This window comes from Molossus molossus, unplaced genomic scaffold, assembly GCF_014108415.1.
Source record: "Molossus molossus isolate mMolMol1 unplaced genomic scaffold, mMolMol1.p scaffold_m16_p_8, whole genome shotgun sequence".
NCBI classification, from domain to species: Eukaryota; Metazoa; Chordata; class Mammalia; order Chiroptera; family Molossidae; genus Molossus; species Molossus molossus.
In genome coordinates, this window is record NW_023425402.1 from 72,715,800 (window position 1) to 72,735,765 (window position 19,966).

Below are 19,966 nucleotides of genomic sequence, written 5' to 3' on the forward strand. Positions count from 1 at the left end.
GCAATATGCGACATGTGTGAAGTGTTGCCAGCCAAGGAAGCTCACCCCAGCCGTGATGTCCAGGGTTTTTATGGGGTTCAGTGAGGTAGACATGCAACACCTGTCTTCATGACTGACCTCAGCTATCCAGACCCCAGCCTCCCAGAGCAGAGACAGCCGTTTATCATAAATCATATTTAGTATAAACCATCTGATCAAACTGTTACCACATGGCTCAAGGCCGCAGGCATGCAAAAAACTCCTATTGGGCAGACTATTACAAGGCCTCCAAGCTCATCTCCCCTGAGCTAGACAAGGGCCAGTATTGAAGACAGGCCTTTCTTATAAATATGTAGTGTTTGAGGAGTAGACCTGCTGTGTTAACCCTTTTCTGCCTAGTATGGTAGGGCCTTGAACATGGTATTAGTGCTTCTTAGAGACATTATCACTAAGGGTAAACTTACAGGACCTTACTCTGGAGGAGATGATATAAGGGCATACCCATAATATACACAGTTTTAGCCAAATTCATAAATGAGTGAAACAGAGTAGATTACATACAAGGGGGGGGGGGTCAAACATGTTTTGTGGTACTTCGCCTAAAAATCTATCATTGATGTCTTGACTGATCCCACAGAAGTTTGCAGATACTGGGCTAAGAAAAGAGGAATATGTGGTATGACTAGAATCAGGAAACAGGTGAAAAAGAGGAAAGGTAACCTGGGAATTGATGTTAAGGCAGAGGAATTGGCTCATGTGTCTATGGAGATGACAAGTCCTGGTGTAAGTTTCAATCTGAAGGCAGGAGTAGACTGATATCCCAGCTCAGGGAGGAAGGGAGGGGGAATGGTCAGGGTAGGGGGAAGGGGAGAGACAGAAAGAGAGAATGTTTTTCTGTGTAAGTACACACACACACACACACATATGGTGTATCAGTAAGCTTTTCTATATGAATTTGGTTGATGAAGAAATAGTATTAGATTTGAAGACTTCTTTTATCCTCAGATGTGTTCAGTTACTTGGAATATGAACCTTGAAAGTTATAAATGTGCAGTTGAGCAGGAAGAAGGAGCCACCTCTTGGCATAAAATAAATACTTTGTATTTGTCAAAATATTTGATATTTTTAGTCTCTTGACAATCTACAAGGTTATGAATACACAATACACTACCTATTTTTTATGAGTACTTCCTCCTGGTGTCATGCACACTTCCTTCGGGTTGGCATGACCTTGGTGTTCTCCTTGAGAAGGTGGTGGTGCTTCTGCAAGCTTTGATTGAACACTCTGTAGATCCTTTTAGTGCTTTAAGTGTATCACTAATTTAAGGCCACAGAAACCCTGTGAGGAAGGTATTACTATTTCATCCATTCTACAGAGGAAAACAGGGACATAGCTAAGGATGTGGTGGTGCTGGGACTCAAACCCTGCAAGTCTGGCTGCAGCTGGTGCCCTCAACCACGGATCGTGTTCTGAGGTGAATGATGGTTAACTAGTATTTGGGGGGAACACTTACCAGAAAGTGGTAAGTGTTTTATGGGTGTTATATCATTTAATCTTCCAACCAGTCTGGGAGACAAATACCCTTTTTGTCTGCACTTTAAATGAGGGGCTAGGGTTCGATGGTTAGCTTGTCCGAAGCCATACAGTGGTAAAATCAGCCATTCTGACCTCTGTGCCAGCCCTCTCAACCACCTCACTGGTCTGCCCTCGTGACTCCATGGCAGGAAGACAATTTTACTTTATTTTTCGTGAGCATTTCATGGTTTAGTTTAACTGTCATTTAAAACCGTATGATGTTATATTTAGCTATTGGCTTCATTATCTCTATTTATCTTCTTTTCTATGCTTTATTTTTTTAGCCAGCAGTGGCAGAAAAAAAAGTGTTTTCATGCTTAAAATTATTGCTGAGAAAGCTATAGGTGGTTTCTCAGGCCCTTCCAAAAAATATTTAGTTACTTACTGTTTAGAAAAATTTTGAAAACAAAGATTGTTAATTTTCTTTTGGGGCCATGCCCAGTAAGTTAAATAAATGGCTGTGGACTAAGGGAGAAAGAACTATTTAACTTTAATGTCAGACAGAGTAATGCAAATACTGCAGTTTAAAAAAAAAACCAAAAACCTCAGAAACACCAGTTCCTTAGATTTTTTTATCCTATAGTTATTTAGGGCAGAGCATAGTTTTTCTTGTTTACTTTGTATCTTCATGCCTAGCACAGTTCCTGGATTTAATGGCTGCTCAAGACATAGCTGAATCAATTAATATTTACAAGAAATTCTTACCCCCAACATGGATAAGGAATTGATATTCTAATTCTGAAAAACAATACTTTTAAAAAGATTGAGAGTACCAAAAAGAAATGCATGTGCTTATACTCAACATTAAATTATTCTGAAAATACTTTAGGATATTGTATTCCAACACCATCGTTAAGAAAATCAATTAAAAGTGTAATGAAGAAGTACGAATCGATGTCCAGTTGTTAGACTGCTTGAAAAGGTAGAATTTACTTGTAGCTTAACTTAAAGTCTAACCATTTCATTTTCTCTTTTAGCTTTTTTAAAGCAAAATTAAGTACTCCAGTAGTTGCATCAGTGACTTTGCAGACCCTGCTTTCTCTTTGTCACCATGAAAATGATACAGACTGAATTTCCTTTCTACATTTTAGAAGACAACCACTCTCTCTAAAGCTGAATCTTAACGGTTCTTAGTTTTGTAATAATGTGCACCAGGCAAAAACCCTAAAACTCAATTAATGCCTTCAGCTTAACAGCCACTAAATTACTCATTCAAGTAATCTCTGGTGAATGGCAATTGCAGCCTTCAGACTTGATACCAGGAACTTTGTATGACCATTCTAAACATAATTCAAATTAACTATTCTTCTCATAAAAGGAAGTTAAACACCTATCGTTGTTGATGTAGGAAAGAAGTGAGCTTCAGATATATTGGGTGAAAATGTGGTATCTTCACGAAAGCTTTCCTGGGGACAATGTAGAAATGGTCTTTGACTGCTCAGAGCTGCACTTAACTTGCAAACCGAATCTAAAGTACTTTCAGTGCTGCGTGTGGAGGTGGTGAACACCATCATTATACAGTGTGGTTTTGCTGTGTGGGTTCGGGGTTATAATTACTCCCTCAGTAGTGTGTGTAAATTCTTGGGGGTTCTATATGGTATAATTTCATATTGTAGATTTTTGTTTGGAAATGACTTTTTAGGGAGATATATTTCATTTCACCCTTAAATAAGGAAACAATAAGCCCTTAGTAAAAGGAACTTTCATTTTGATTAAGAGCCCTTGGCTTTTAAATTTTTCTGTTTTTGGCTGAGTCCGCAGACTTTACACATCAGGGAGTATAATTTTAGGGAATGATTGTATGGTACGCAAACCATATGTTTTCTTAGGATTTGACAAATTTAAGAATAATGTTCAATTTATTTCATTACAAAAAATTTACCAAGGAAACATATGGTTTATTTGGCTATTTAAGAAAAATTACTTTTCAAAAATTATCCGAAATATACATTTAATAAAATTGAAATAGAAAAATAAGGACAACTTTAAAAACATGTATACCTTCCATTAGTTAAAATATATGCAAACAGTGAGGGGAGTATTATGAGACCATGGCAAGATGTTTCTCCAGTACTTGGAAACGGGGTTTCTCCGGGAGTTAAATCCTAAAATAGATCAGAGAAGGAAATGTGCAGCTCCGTTAGGATATATTGTGCTCTCAGGCCATCAGAGTCTGCCTAAAACCAGATTGGAGGCCCCAAGAGGGAGGGAACGTGGGTTTCAATGGCAGCGTGGACAAGGAAGAGCTGTAGATGCTAACTTCTGCAGTGTCTGCATTTTCCGGGACAGAGGGTGTTACATCAGGGGCATTCAGTTGTCTGGTCTGCTGGATTGTTTGGGGCCTTTATGGATATGGGTCTATCCAGTCTTAGTGTGGGAGGTATCCAGTCTTCAGCTGTCCTAATCATGTAACTAGCTACTAGGCCCATCCAGTGGGTTGGGCAAACTGGAACAGCTACTCCTGGGTGAGCGTGGTCGAGGTGGCACAGGAGCTGTGAGGAATGTACATTTTGCTCTTCTCTCCTACATGTCATGACAACATGACAGTTGTAAAAATTTTGTTTTTAATGATATCCCAGATGCTGACAATACGGCCTTCATTCAAGTGCAGTTGTGGCAGTGATGTTGACTGGTTGCGTTGTTCCAAGCCTAAGGCCCTTCCCACTGCCTTTGTTCTGATTCCTTGTTCACCAGGCAATTATCCAATAATTTTACTTCCTGTGTGGTTTTATGACAAAGCCAGAAATATTTCCTAATCTGCTTGATCATTGTATCTCTTATAAATGAATGCAGACATTCTGGTTTTATTTATCTTGAGGGAAGAGAGTTTGAGTTTTATTAATATTGGAGAACATCTCCTGGGCTGATCAGCTGAGATAGAGATGACATTGGCTGAGCCAAGACCAGACCCTGGTTTGAGGTTAGCTCATCAGTTCTGGCAAAAGCAACAGATGTCCCTCGAGTATTCATGTCCCTTCATATAAATTTGTTACTAGGAAACAGTTCCCCGGCCAGAGATTGTAGTATTTCCCAGCCTCTCTTACATCACTTGGACTTTCTTTTAAACAAATACAGTAAGATGCAGTCGCCTTTTGTACACCAAGATTTACTGGCCCTGGGAAGCAGTCAGACTCAGATAATAGTTTATTTTGTTGTTGTCCTTTTCTTTTGGGGCAAAACCTCCAACAAATACTTGAAAAGTTTCAAGGGTCGTATGCTTTTCTTCCTCATGAGTGTTGAGCTTACTATGCATGAAGTGTTGAAGAGTCGGGGCAATGTGTTTGAGTTGCAGCTGTCTTTAACAGTGGTATGACCTCGCCTGCATCAGTTAACACCTCTGGTTCACATTCTTTTGCTTATAATGTTCATTTTTTACAAGTAAAATATTTTATGGGTGGGTTAATACAATCTTACATGTCTGAAACTTTGTCTCTTTTGTTAAAAATTACAGATGTTTATTGAGCTCTTACTTCATAGCAGGTTCTATGATAAGTGCATTGCATAGTATTTAACCTCCCCATGAGATTGGGACCATTTTGTGAAGGAGAGAATGGCGGCTTTGAGACCAGAAGTCAGTTGCTCAAGCTAGTAGACAGCACAGCTGAGATTATACTCATGTCTGCCCAGCTCGACACACGTTAATCATAATGCTGTGCTCCTTAGACTTGGCACATACTATAAAAGGGTTTTTAATCTTTCTTAATTTGGGATATGTTTTACTTTCTACAGGGTGATTTCTCTCTTCCATTCTTATGCATTGTGTATTTTTTAAAATTTTAAATTATTTTTTAATGCTTTCTGTATTTTCTAAAGCCAGAGGAATTGAAAGAACTTTTGTGCTACCATGTGTTTCATGTTTAAGCAATCCCAGACCACTTGGAAACCCACTTCATTTTGGAAGCCTGATGGACTAATCTAGTTTTCAATTCTTTTCATTGTCATACTTTTTCTGTGCTCTCCTTGTGTAAGGATGGCAGAAATGTTGTTGAGTTGTTAAGCATTTGCTTATAGGAAAGAACCTTGGTTTAGGAAACCGGGTTCTAGTTCTGCCTCTGAAGTTTACTCTAAGATACTGTTAGAGTAACTGTACCTAGTAACTCTTAATACTGCTTTACCGCATTAACTTACTGTAAGTAAAATGTCAAATATGTGAAAATCATTTCACACAGAATTTCTCTGTGTGTCAGAAATCATAATAGCTGCAGTGGACAGTTGGAACCAGAACTAAAGCAAAATAATTTTTGGTTTATTGTTGTTGTATAAGAACATGCTTAAGGTAATTAGAATTTGGACTTCTTGAAATACTTTTTATGTCCTTTGGCTTGGCCTAAGCAAAGTGCCAAACAAGGACTACTGCAGATAGATGATCAAATTGCTGTCTGAATTATCTTGTAGTGACAGGTAAATTCTTAAAAGTCTATATTACATTCATTAATTAGGTCTAAATTAGAGAATGTTTTGCTGTCTGAGCTTTGTAGGAGGAGACAAAAGAACGGGAAAGAAAGCTGGATTAGAAGAGCTAGCGTATTATAGTGGAGGGGAAGAGGAAAGACTTTTATCGGAAACAAGGCCGAATGGAGTCTTTCAGAAACATCTTGAGAATTGACTTATGGGTAAATTGTATTATTAGAGTCAGCTGTGGAGGGTAGTCTGTGCTTTTGCCAGGTTGAAAATGCCATGCTCTTTGAACTGGGCCACGTGCAACTTAAAGATTTAAGTGAGTTGGCTCTGCTCGGTCTGCAACACAGTGAACGAGGCAGAAGATGGGAACGAGGCAGAAGATGGCTTGGGGGGTCACTCACAGACATCTGAAAGTACAGAATAATTTGTTGAGGAGGTGTGTGTGTGTGTGCGCGTGCGCGCGTGTGTGTTGGTGGCCATTCTGGTAAACTCTTTAGCCTTTAATGGCCATTGTTTCACTCAGCATTCTTAGCATCTCCCAGGGTTCATTCATTCAGGCACCACCCTCAACAAATGTTGCGTTATCCATTTACTTTTTTAAACAACCTTTAAAATATTTGTATTTGAAATGGGAACTTTATATATCTGTTGAAATTTTGGGTTTGTTGTGCAGTAGTTTTTCCTAATGTAGATTGAGCTAAGTATGTAAAATTAGCCTAATACCTGTCCATTTGTGGTCCACCTAAAATTATCTTGAGAAACACTCTCTTCATCTCATTTTAACTCTTTTCTTTAGAGAGTGGGTCTACAGAATGCCAGGGGAGAGTTTAAAGGGGAAACCCAAAGACTGGAAATAGGAGCTTAAGGGTGGAATTTTCTAGATAGACTTAAGATGATAGAAGTGAATTAGGTTTCCATGTAGGTTATCAGCCTAAAGCTAGTTTGGGTTAGACTTTATTAAGTTTAATTTCTTTCTTTCAAAGAAAAAACCCAATAGTTTTTAGGCTGCAGGAGTTTCTGGGCCTTGTGAGTGTCTCTCTCTGTTAGTTTCCTAGCAGACTTTTTTTTTTTTTTCATGAAACATTCTAAACTTGGGTTGGCTTCAAATAAGAGGGAATAAGGTTTCTCCTTGTTGATTTTAGCGATGATATCTACTCCGCCAGCTCCTAAGCCCAGGAGTTAGTTTAGTTCAGCCAGAGTTTATGAGCTGCCTTTTCTGTGTCAGGCACAGTGCTGAGCCCTGTGATGCAAAGAGGAAGTTCTGGTCCTGCCTTCGGTGAGGCACAGCATATAAACAGCCACAACAACCCAGTGATACAGCCACGTGTCGGATCCAGGAGAAGTGCACTCCTCGGGTAGAGCAGCAGAGACCTTGACAGCCGGGAGAGCACTGGGGGCTGGGCACAAGGAGTGTGACATAAGGGAGGCAGCACGGTCGGTGCCACCGTGAATGCTGTGGTTTTTCCTCCCCAGGCAGTCTTCATCGACGATCATTCTGCAGAATTTCTGTGGGTTCTGCGTTGGCCCACATGGAATTCCAACAAGAATTGATGTTTTACATGTGTGGTAACGCACAGCCTTGCTGCTCTGACACCCTCACATGAATTTGAAGTAATAACGAGGGAACCTTCAATAACAGTTGGCATATTGAGATGGCACCGTTCCCAAAACAACATCTCAATGAGGTTCTGTGCTTCAGAAGCAACTCTTCTTGTTAAATATACTCAGGCACGTCCTACCCAACGGGAAGCAATGTGGCAGAAGTGGCTGGGCTCATAGTGTGAGTCCCAGGTGTGAGGGACTGTCTGGAGCAGCCTTGACTGTCTCAGAGACTGGACCTGGGTAGGAGGATGATATGCATAAAATAAACCAGCCTTAAGCACCTTTAAGGAATATTTGTACAGAATCTGAAATAGAGAATTTCTAATCTCCACATAGCTTCTTAGCCTCCCTTATAACCCAGACCACCCCCTACCCACCTAGAACTTGAGCTACACCTTCGAAAACCAACAGTGGACAGATCTTCAATTCTATGCACATAGGGGTCAGTTAAAGGAGAAACAACCTATCCTCAAGCTGGGTACCTAAAACCCCCCGGTGTTAATTATATGGATGGCTGCATTCAATCTTAGATTTTGGGGGCTTTAATATATACAGGCTATTGAAAAATTGTTAGCACGATTGTTCTCCGAAAAGAGCAAGAAAAAAACCTGGAACTTGGCGGGGGGGGGAGGGGACAGTGGGGACTGAGCATTACTTGAGACCTAGCCACATTTCTGTATTGCCAGAGACCACACCCCTTCTCAGACACAGCTACAAAAGATTATTTCTTTTGGCCAGGTCTCTGACCTTGAAGGATCCAGCCAGCCGCCTTGAAGCTTTGGGTGCTAGACATAATATGGGCAGTCCAAGAGTTATTTCTATTTTATATTATTTAGCATGGCTATACTGATTTTTTTTTTTATTCACCACAAAGTCTTCTCCTGAAGTAAATCTAAAATGCTTTACCAAACCAGTGCCGTTGACTTCATATATTGTATGCATAGTATAAGGCACATTCAGAAATATAAAGAATTCTAGGGTTTATGGCAGCATCCAGAAGTGATGCTTTTCTCTTGGAGATTCAGCACGTTGAGTCTGGATTGACTTCAATGTGTGTTAAATCCTTGGTTCTCTTTCTTCTGAATGTGATGAGACAGTTTCTCCTTGGAAAAATCATTTGTGTTCAGCTGCTTTTTCTCCATCAGTTTTTCTCTTTAATAATTGAAAACTACTGTTCATTATTTACATAAAACTGTCTTTTACTGGTCTGCTTTCTATAACCTTTCCCCTCTGAAGAATTTTAAGAATTCCCTGACTTTCCTCTAGGGGATTTAATGCGTGCTTTATCCCAGATGTGAGACATAGACTAGGACTAGGCTGAGGGGTTTTTTTGGTTGTTTTTTTTTTTTTTAATGTTCCTACATGTGAAAGACATTCTTTTAACCTGTGAGCAAAGCTGCCACCGAAAGAAAGGACTTTTAAGAAAGTTAAGTAGTTAAGAAAATATGTGAGCTTGGTTTAAATGTCTGACTTACTGAATGACACCAAAATCCCATATGCAAAATGAAAAAGTAGACAGTCATTTCAGATAATAAGGGGAAAATGCACACGTGTTATTTTAGCCTTTTGATTCTGGGATTTGATTTTCTGAATGAAGGCGTGTCCGTTTCTAGTCCCAGCAGGCCCGGTGCCTGGTCTCCCCCTGCATGCTTGCTGATGTTGGCCCCGGGGATGCACGGGCCTGGCAGATGTTTTCCCTGCTTTTGTCTTCTCTGTCCCCACCTTCTGCTGACACAAAGAGGATATTTAGCCTTACTCATAATATTGCGTCTGCTTACATTCTTACAGCTGTATTGATCCTAATCCACGGTTTAGAGTGTAGAACGTTAGGAAGCAGGCAGAGGTTGGAGGGAAGCAGACCCTGTTAAGAAAGACAGGATCTTCTATTTTTTCCTAATGTCTATTCAGATTCCCAGATGACATTTCACCACCAGCTTTTGGTTATAATGGTTTTCATATTAGTGGCTAAAGACGAACCATAAAATCTAAACCGATTATGTGCTAAAACATGAGAAGAATGCCTGTTTGCACAGATGTGATACTGTTACCCCAAGTCCACAGTTGTTTTCCACAGTGTATACGTGCCTGACGAACGATGCCTAATTAATTAACTAATTGACTAATTTTAAATGATTAGGTTTCAGTAAGTTTCTATTTCAAATGTTTTATTAACATAATCTAAAGTCATACGTTTTATTTTTTTAATAATTGGGCCTTTTCCTAGTAAGTGAGGTCGTTTCCTACCATAATGTTTGCTTGGTTAACGTATCTTTCTTTTCCTTTTTTCCTCCTGTAGTATCTTTCGAAGATGGTTTGGCTGCCTTGGCGATTTGGAGATCTGATGCCACGATGAGGACTCACACACGGGGGGCTCCCAGTGTGTTTTTCATATCTTTACTTTGCTTTGTGTCAGCCTACGTCACTGACGAGAACCTGGAAGTCATGATTCCCTTCACCAATGCCAACTACGACAGCCACCCGATGCTGTACTTCTCCAGGGCGGAGGTGGCAGAGCTGCAGCTCAGGGCCACCAGCTCCCACGAGCACATTGCCGCCCGGCTCACCGAGGCCGTGCACACCATGCTGTCCAGCCCCTTGGAGTACCTGCCTCCCTGGGACCCCAAGGACTTCAGCGCCCGCTGGAATGAGATCTACGGCAACAACTTGGGTGCCTTGGCGATGTTCTGTGTGCTGTATCCAGAGAACATTGAAGCCCGAGACATGGCCAAAGACTACATGGAGAGGATGGCAGCTCAGCCTAGTTGGTAGATTTTTGTCTTTTTCTTCTTACTGTATTAACTCTGAAATTTAAAGAAACAAACTTATACTCAGATGGAATCTGGAGGCCACATTTTCACATACGTGTGTGTGTGAGTGTGTGAGTGAAGAGAGGACTTGTTATTTGTGTTGCCAGTGGCTTATAAAACATCCAGTTTCAGAAGACCTAGTAACGTCCATGTTTAAAGTTAGAAGGAAAATATTTAGATACAACCTAACCAAAGAAAAAATAATTCATTGAATTGAGTAAACAGTACCATTTTGATTGTAGAGAATTTTTTTAACTCGTTCGAAAAATGCTGTCATCTGGCCGTAGGTTCTGATTGACATCCCAAGTGGTTAAAACCTTTATTCAGCAAAAAATATCAGCCAATTAAAATTTATTTTTATGATAAAATTTGTTTTTATGATAATTAGGAGCTAAAAGTAAATGCGATGGGATGAACTTGTAGTTTGTAAACAACATCTTATCTAATTGCCAGCAAATTATCCAAACCTGTAGAAAAACCAATGTTGTTGTGTAGTTGTGTGAGGAATTCTTATTATGTAATAATTTACTTTCAGAAGTTCAAGATTTGAGGACAAACTTCCTCTCTTTTTGATTAGTTTAACTTTATTTTATTTGTTTATAATTAATGTGTCTACTTGCTTCCAAAAAGATAAGGATGAATAGATTAAATTAGAGATTTAATGGGTATTCTTACTTAAATTATGTTTTAGTACATAGTCACAGTTCACTTGCACTAAAAAAAATACAAACTATATGAATTATCCTTTTAAAATTATATAAACTGCTACTTGTCATAGGCTGGAGAGAGCTCATTGTTAATGCTTAGAAAGATCAATGAATGTATTTAATGCCGGGATGAATTATATCTCACATGAACTACATCTTACATTTCATAGGGGTGAGGAATAGCAGTTGGCAAGCTTCCTGAGTTTTGCCAATAGGGTAAAGAAATTTAATTCTTTCTAAAGTTCTGCCAATATAGTAAAGACTGTTTGCTTATAGAGTTTGAAGGATTTTCTAGAATTTCTTAATGAGAAAGATTATGGAAGAGTTGGCATTGAATTCATATCAGAGCTGATTTTTAAGGCTTCTTAGTTGGATATATGTAGTCATTCCAAAGCTTTTATAATATTTTAGATTGAAAAGAATCTTTTCAAAAATTACATTTCATAACTGAGCCATGTATGCAGTAGTTTCTGACTTGGGCATTAATGAACTATCTTACTCTACTGACACCAAGAAAGAAAATAAAAGATGTATGAAAATTTGTTTGATATTTGAACTACAAGATTATATTATCATGTTATAATTACTTGACATTGTGTAATTAGTTGAAAATGGCAAGCATATTTATTTAGGGAAAAAAACCTTTGTTTTCTTATAAGTGTACTTTTTTTAAAAGCTCCTACTACCCTGCTCTTTTTTTGATACATAGTGAAATTTGACAGATTAAGATACTGATGGAAATATTCCAGAGAGATAGTTAATGTAAAAAGCCATTTATTTGACCTTATAAAATAGTAGCTGACTGAGAAGTACCATATATTTTTTTTTTCTTTCATTTATCTTCCGATAGAGTGGGAGGGAGAGAGAGAGAAAGAAAGAGAGAAGCATCGATGTGAGAGAGTCACATCGAGTGGTTGCCACCCACACGACCCCAACCAGGGCTGGGGACAAACTGCAACCTAGATACATGCCCTTAGCGGGAACCGAACCCGGGACTCTCTGGTCTACGGGCTGACGCTCTAACCGCTGAGCCAAACCGGCCTGGGCGAGAAGTACCATATTTTTAATGGAGATTTTTTTTAGCATGAATGTAATAACATTAAGAGAATTGCATGACTAACGTAGTTTTGTTTATTATAATATAAATATTCAGGCATATAAATATCAGCTTAATGCTATTTGAAAAGATTAGACTCCTATCATAAAAAGAGAATAAATGACTTTATATAAAAATGACAAGTTTTACAGAGTTTCTGCAGGTTTTGATTTACTGGTTATTGGAGATATGTAGAAATTTACTAGAGAACTAGTACTTTATTCATGGCAATTATTATATAAATGGATATAGCTGTATGCCATTATCCAGCAATGCATAAACCAGTCTGTGACTTAGTAGAGCTGAACAATTGATTTCTTTTGCTTGACCTAGAAGCTGAAGGTCAGAAATTGAGAATTTACCTTTACATCCAGTTTCTTGCTCTGGAAGTGATCCTAGCATAAAATTTTGAGCTACTGGAACATTTTGTCTTAGCAAGTACTACTACCAGGCTGTGCTTTTTAATGATTTTGTGGAAATTTTAACTTTTTGAAAGCTACCATACCTCATCCCTAGACTCTTACATTTTCATTTAAATTTGTAGTTGAACATAATCACTTTTTGACAACTTAAGACACTGTTAAATGTTTTTATAGTTCAACTATCTCTGTTTAAATCAACTAATTCATATGTTCCCACTATGCATACAGAAGTATATTGTGGGCATGGATACTGTTTTAGGATAATTCATCTATATTTGGTTTCGGGGGTGAGGAGGAAGGCTAGCTCTTATTTATAAAGGATCAATAATCAATAATTCATACTTTTGAATTTTTTTGAAAAGCTTTGTACAATGGCTTCATCAGACTGAATACATTTGCCAGTTTCCTTGAAGAACAGTTCTACTATTTTGAAAACCAATAACCAAATTGTGTTCTTGGATTATTTAATCAACAAACATTTCTTGAGCATCTGTTGTATGTCATAAACTGTGCTGGGTGCTGGGCATTCAACGATGAAGCAATAGCCCAATAACTTTACAATTTGCACCTAGGCAAAGGGGTGCAAACTTGGGGTATTTGAAACCTAAGCTAGGGCTATGTCCTCTTCTGAGAAATGAGTGTTTCTTCGTGATGTGCCCAGCAGTGTGTATCATGCAGCACCCCAGTGTGGTAAGGTGTCCCTCTGGAGTCACACCACCTGGATTGGAATCCCAGCTCCCCCCTCTTCAGCTGCGTTACTTCAGACTAGTTTACTTAATTTGTCTGAGCCTTAGCCTTCTGATCTTTAGAGCGACAGTAACAGCAGTATCTACCTCATAGGGTTGTTAGGATTAAATGAGATAATATAGAGTACTTAGCACAGTTTCTTCACATAATAAGCCTTCAATAAATTAGAATAATGACAATAATGATAATTATTGTTACTGTTATTTACTTAGCACTAGACCCTGTTTGGTTTATGACTGTAAGAAAATAATATTGGGATTTATTTGGAGATTTTACTCATTTTAGTTGAGATTACTCTCAAAACTAGAACATCTGTTTAACTTATAAAATTTTCCCTTTGGCTTTGTTCCATGTAAACTTTCAGCAGGGATCCCCCTGAGCCCTTCTTGCATCTAAGAGTCTGATGCTAACGCCAAAGAAGAAGGCTAGGGGAAAGTACCAGTGATGTGTCTTTTGTCTGGTATTAGAAAGAAGTATATCTGAGAAAAGAATGAATACAGATTTAATAATGTAGTTCATTTCGTTTGAGCATTTTGTAAATAAAGATGTGAAAGACCACATCTATAGATTCACTTGTTTATGAATCTTGGGCCATTGTAAAAGAAGAGTTAAGTGGAAAATATTATCTAATTCTACTGATCTTGTCATGTGTGCACCTGAGACAATGTACCACAAGGTTGAAATGAAATCTGATAGCTTGATAGTGGTGGTGGTGACAATGTGCTGTGTCTGCCTCTGCAGAGATGCCCACATCCTGTCGCAGAAGCTCTTTCTCCTTTGTGCTCCCTTCTGCTAATGCTCATGTGTTCTTCATGACAATAAAAGTAACTGAGTAATTTAAACTTGCTCTTAACTTCTAAAAATCAAATTTTAAAAGATATTTTAACCTATATGTTTAAATAGGTTAAATAATGTCTTCAACAACGAATAATGTCTTTGACTTTTGAATTAAGCTTTTTTCCCTTATGGATCTCATCTTCCAAATGAGAGCTGGGATTTGGGTGGCAGCTGGCTCTGCGTTAGGTAAAAGTGTGACTAGAATTTAATATGCAACCACTTTAAGTACACTTAATGAGCTGAAAATATAGAGCTAAGGCTGGTAACAATTGAAAATGCATTTTATTGCACTTAAAATGAGTACTTTTTTTTTTTTTTTATCCTCACCCAAGGACATTTTTGCATTTATCTTCAGATAGAATGGGAGGGAGAAAGGAGGGAAGAGAGAGAGAAATATCAATGTGAGAGAGACACATCAACTGGTTGCCACCCACACAACCCCGGGGCGGGGACAAACTGCAACCGAGATATGTGCCCTTAGCGGGAACCGAACCGGGGTCTCTCTGGTGTGCGAGCCAGCGCTCTAACTGCTGAGCCAGACTGGCCAGGGCTGAATTCATTTTTTACATAATATCACCTAGTCACTAGAACAAGTTCTGTTCTAGTGGGGCACTTGGGGGTATTCTCATTTATAAATGGTTGTTTTGTGCATTCAGTTCTGATACAGTTAAGAAAAAGAGACAATTGAACTCTAATTAAATAAAAATCTTTCATCATTTTTTCCCTCAAGACCTTCAACTTTAAGGAAGGAAAATAATAAAAACACTTCTTAGTAGAGATTTATTTAAAAGGATGTCCATAAAGTGAGTTTCTAGGAAGAGTTTTTGGAGTCAACACATATTACTCCACTTTCCTAAAATTTTGATAACATTTATGTAAGTTTTCATTTACTTATTCTACTGTGCCTTCCCCTCAGAAGATTAAGAAAACATAAAATGCAAGATTCAAATTAGAAGTAGCCGGGAAAGAAAAGAGGGCAGAGGAAGGTGAGGGACATCAGCTGGACTGGGAATGAGACAGCTGCTGAAATGTGTCTTACATACCATGCGTGGGTCACAAGTGAGCCCTGAGTTCTTTTAGCAGCAGAGAAAGCTGACTCAGTTAGTTTTCAGTATACAGTGTCTGTGGGATTAAAAACAGATCAGTAACTCTGTAGAAATGTTACTGTGGACCCAAGGATAAGACATAAATTTCTCCTGGGGTTTTCATGCGGAACCTTCACTGTTATCTCGGGAACACCCTTACAGTGCGTGTGGGATGAGTAGCACAGTGCTGTTCTTTCTACGCAGCCTAGCTGAGGACAGGACCATGTCTGTTTTGCTTGTGTGTGTATACCCCACATCAAGTGTATTCTGTTGAATGAATGAATGAATACTGTAACATTCCTGATGGAGGATCTCTAGTCAAGTTCCCTAAAACCAGAGTGGAGGTGCAGGGGATGAGCGTACGGTTAAGCCACAGGCCACTATTCCCCCCCCCCCCCCAGTCTAGCCTCATCATTCAGTAGAATTTTGTATATGTAGACAAATGGAAATGGCCACATTTCTATCAGGCAGCCTCTCTATACATTGTGTATCTCAGCCTAGTTCTTGGTAGATGAGTGATGGTGATCTTGACATTATAGTCCTGGGCAAGTTGTTACAGTAATCTTCTATAGCTGAAAGCACATGAAAAACTCACTCAAATGATTATTGGAAAACACTACAAATCCTGCATCACTTAAGAAAAGTACAGTTCAGCTGACCAAATTTTACTTAACATGAAGAGATGAATGCATTTAAAAGAGATTTAAGATAGGAGTGTAACAAATAGAATGTGTTGTTCAAGCTGTAGTTGATAGTGTAGTTATCTGGTGTGCACTTCCAAGCCACAGGCTTTGGGGGGCTTTTGTGTAAGCCTTGCAAACCATGGGGAACAGGCCTAGCATAGTGTAAGCTTTGAGGAGAGGCACACTTCCATCTTAACTCTGCAGTTTTATTGGCCAGGTGTCCTTTGGCAGGTTCCTTAACTTCTGTAAACCTCAGTTTCTTCATCTGTAAAATGTGGATGATTCCTCCCGTGTGAGATTGTTCCAAGGATTAAATAAGAAAATGCATATGAAGCTCTGAGCATTATGTGCCTGGCACATAGTTTTACTAAAGTGTTTACTGTCATTACACAGAGATACACAGGAACATACAGATTTACTCGTGTGAAGTTTCTTGCTGCACATTACTCCATTTTACCTACTCTGTCACTCTGGAGTTTTTGAGCAAAGAATTCTTTGTGAATCATTCCATTATGGCATTTTTGCTTACTTATAGTCAGAAAATAAATCACAGAGGAAAGAAATGACTTCACTCTTGCATTGGAGCCAGTCAGCTACAGGAAATCAGAACTGGTGAGGGAAACAAAGAAAGCTGAACGTTCGGATAGAGAAGTAATTATATTTTTATCTGCAACAGACTGCATATTAAATCCTTACCTGTGAAATGCAGATTTCTGGAGCGTGACATTTGAGGCTGTATTTGCAAAATAAAATAAAATAATAAAGAGAGAAAAAAGAAAGAAAAGCCTTGGCGTAGTGAAACGGACCCATCAGTTTCACTCCTCCGCATTCCAAAATGAGGATGCTGCCTGTCTCTCTCAGCATGCTCTGCTTGGCCAGCATGCAGTCCCCTACAACCATTTTGCAGGCTTTTTACTTTTCTAATTCTCACGTTAAGGCTGGGAATTAAAGTCAGGGAGGATGTAGCTGGGCCCTGACTTGTGGAGCTACAGCACCATGAGTGAAAAGGTCAGGGTTTCCTCTCCTGACCTTGCAGTGGGGAAGACAGGGAGGCTTATCCCTGAATGCACGTGGAATCCACTGCATTCCAGGAAACAAATCCAGTGGATAGGTGCAACAAATGCTAGGCTCTCAGAAAACCCAGCCCCCAACTCCTCTGGCTTGTTCTCATTCATATTTTTCCTTCCTTTTATTCCTTCTCTCTCTCTGTCTCTACCTCTCTTTTCCTCTGTTCTTTTCCTAAAGAAAGTTACCCCCTTTCCCTGGCCAGTTTGGCTCAGCGGTTAGAGCTCGGTCCGCGGTCCAGAGAGACCCGGGTTTGGTTCCCTCTAAGGGTACGTACCTTGGTTGCAGTTTGTCCCCAGCCCCGGTTGGGGTTGTGTGGGAGGCAGCCACTCGATGTGTCTCTCTCACGTCTTTCTCTGTCTCTCTTCCTCCCACTCTATCTGAACAAAAATGGAAAAAATGTCCTCCGGTGAGGATAAAAAAAAAAAGAAAGAAAAAGAAAGAAAGTTATCCCCTTTACTTTGTTTCAGATCCTTGGAAATAAAAGTCTAAACTGATAACTTACAAGGCTTTTAACCATCCGATTCTTTAAAATTTATAGAAACACATGTTTTAGGAATATGGTCTTTGGGAATTCCTTTCTTGAATGCCATTTAATAAGCAGGTTGTTGCAGCAGCAGCATGGGGCAAGGATCAAGACCAGGTGACCTGTAGCAGGAGGAAGCATGTGAAGAGTTGCTGAGGGAGAGGCGGAGTTATCTGTGTATATTAGCTGAGCATCTCAGTATGATTGTTCAATACATACCAGGCAAATTGTGCTCCATGATTTCAAATGCAAGTAAGGATAAAGTCATTTTAGTAATGCTTCTTTGTAACAACTAATTGAAGATACTGTATAAAAGCGATCAAAATACAGGATTGAAAAGAAATCTAGAATTAATTTTCCTTGTGAGATCTGTTTGCTGTTTGACTCTAAGATTCAGTATTGGTCTGACCTTCAACACATCTCTGTGATGAGTGACTCACTTTCTCCTACCTCCTGCCCTTTTAGTGTCACTTGCTGCCTTTTAAAATACTACATGGGCTTTCGGAGTTGCCTGAGGAGAGGTGCTTAAGGCCAGAGGAATTTTCCTCCTCCTTCTGGTGGAGTTCTAAGTCAGCGCCCTTCACCTCATGTATACAAAGACATGAATGTTCAACATGGTCTTTACAATCTGGCTCTTAAATTTTTCTTATTAAAAATTTGCCCGTCACGATGTTTATTTAAAATTTGTGCATTCCTTGGCCCATATATTGAAGGGAAAATGTTGGTTGGCAAGTGCTGCATATGTATCTGTATTCTATTTTAATAATGCTTTGTAATATTTTTTTAAAGTTTGTTTTATCTGTGAAGTAAAATAACTATTTACCACTTAAGAATAGGGTCTTACTCAGAGAAAGACAAAGACCACATAATTTCACTTATACATGGAATCTAAAGAACAAAATAAAAAGCAAACAAACTAGAAACAGACTCACAGATAGAGAACAGACTGATGGTTACAGAGGGGTCGGGGGATGGGAGGCTGGGTGAAGAAGGTGAAGGGATTTAGAAGTACAGTCTTGTAGTTACAGAATAGGCATGGGGATGTAAAGCACAGCACAGGGAATATAGTCAATAATATTGTAATGACTATGTATGGTGCCAGGTGGGTACTTGAAATGTCATGGCATGACTTTGCAAAGGATATGATTGTCTAACCTCTATGTTGTATACCTGAAACTAATACAAAATAATACTGAATGTAAACTGTAATTGACCAAAAAAAAAGTAATAGGGCTCTGACAGGGTGACTTAGTTGGTTGGAACATCATACCGTACACCAAAAGGTTGTGGGTTGGATTCCAGGCCAGGACACATACTTAGGTTGCAGGTTTGATCCCTGGTTGGGGCATGTGTGGGAGGCAACTGTTTCATGTTTCTTTCTTTCCCCTTCCTTTTTCTAAAATTAACAAAAACATTTCCTTGGGTGAGGATTAAAAAAAAAAAGAATTGGGTCTTGATGATATTAAGTTCTTACTAATGCTCTATAGATATTTACAACTACTAGAGAGCAGTAATAACAGGCAGATGCCCATGGAGTCTCATTGAGCTGGGCAGTTCATTTTGCCTTATTTATCTTCAGAAAGGCTCTTTAATTCTTCATCTCCTGCCATATGCATTAAGGGAACGTGGTTTAGCCATGCTTAACACAGCTTCTCATCCATCTTTCCCTTTCCTTTCCAATGTCAACATGCTGGCATAGGACAGCAGAAGAAGACATAGTCAGGGGCCAGACCATTGCTTCTCCCACCTAAGCCTGTGGCTTAGAAGCTTTGTGTGTGGAATGGCTTGGAGGTGAGGGATCAGGAGGAAGGGGCTTTAGTAGAACCTTGTAATAGTCTAGGAAGGAGATGAATACCACAATTAAGATAGTAGGGTAGCCCTGGCTGGTTTGGCTCAGCGGTTAGAGCGTCGGCCTACAGTCCGGAGAGGCCCGGGTTCGGTTCCCGCTAAGGGCATGTACCTCGGTTGCAGTTTGTTCCCGGCCCTGGTTGGGTCGTGTGGGTGGCAGCCACTCGACGTGTCCCTTTCACGTTGATGTTTCTCTCTCTCTCTTCCTCCCACTCTATCTAAATAAAAAAATGGAAAAATGTCCTCGAGTGAGGATGAAAAAAATAAAAAAGATAGTAGGGTGGCCCTGGCCGGTTTTGCTGAGTGGTTAGAGCATCGGCCCGCAGACCAATGCTCTGGGTTCAATTCCAGTCAAGGGCATGTACCTTGGTTGCTGTTGCGGTTTTGTCCCCCACCCTGGCCGGGTTATGCAGGAGGCGGCCCATTGATGTGTCTCTCTCACATTGATGTTTCTCTCTGTCCTTCCCACTCTATCTAAAGATAAATGGAAAAAGTATCCTCGGGTGAACATTAAAGAAAAGATAGTAGGGTGGCAAGAAGGTGTAATGAATTTAAGAGACATTAGGAGAGAGAATCTACAGAGAT

General features: G+C 39.5%; 1 protein-coding gene across 5 annotated transcripts in view; it reads left to right on the top strand.

The window, feature by feature from the left end:
- DSE (dermatan sulfate epimerase) overlaps positions 1-19,966 on the top strand; it is a 59,974-nt gene that overhangs the window by 14,233 nt on the left and 25,775 nt on the right. For 4 of the 5 annotated variants that reach the window (XM_036248880.1, XM_036248882.1, XM_036248881.1 and 1 more), the window contains exon 2: positions 9,855-10,323. In XM_036248880.1, coding sequence (XP_036104773.1) covers positions 9,908-10,323 — 416 coding nt within the window. In that variant the 5' untranslated portion in view covers positions 9,855-9,907. Of the gene's footprint in view, positions 1-9,854; positions 10,324-19,966 lie in introns of those variants that run through there. The other variant, XM_036248883.1, reaches the window with a different exon arrangement.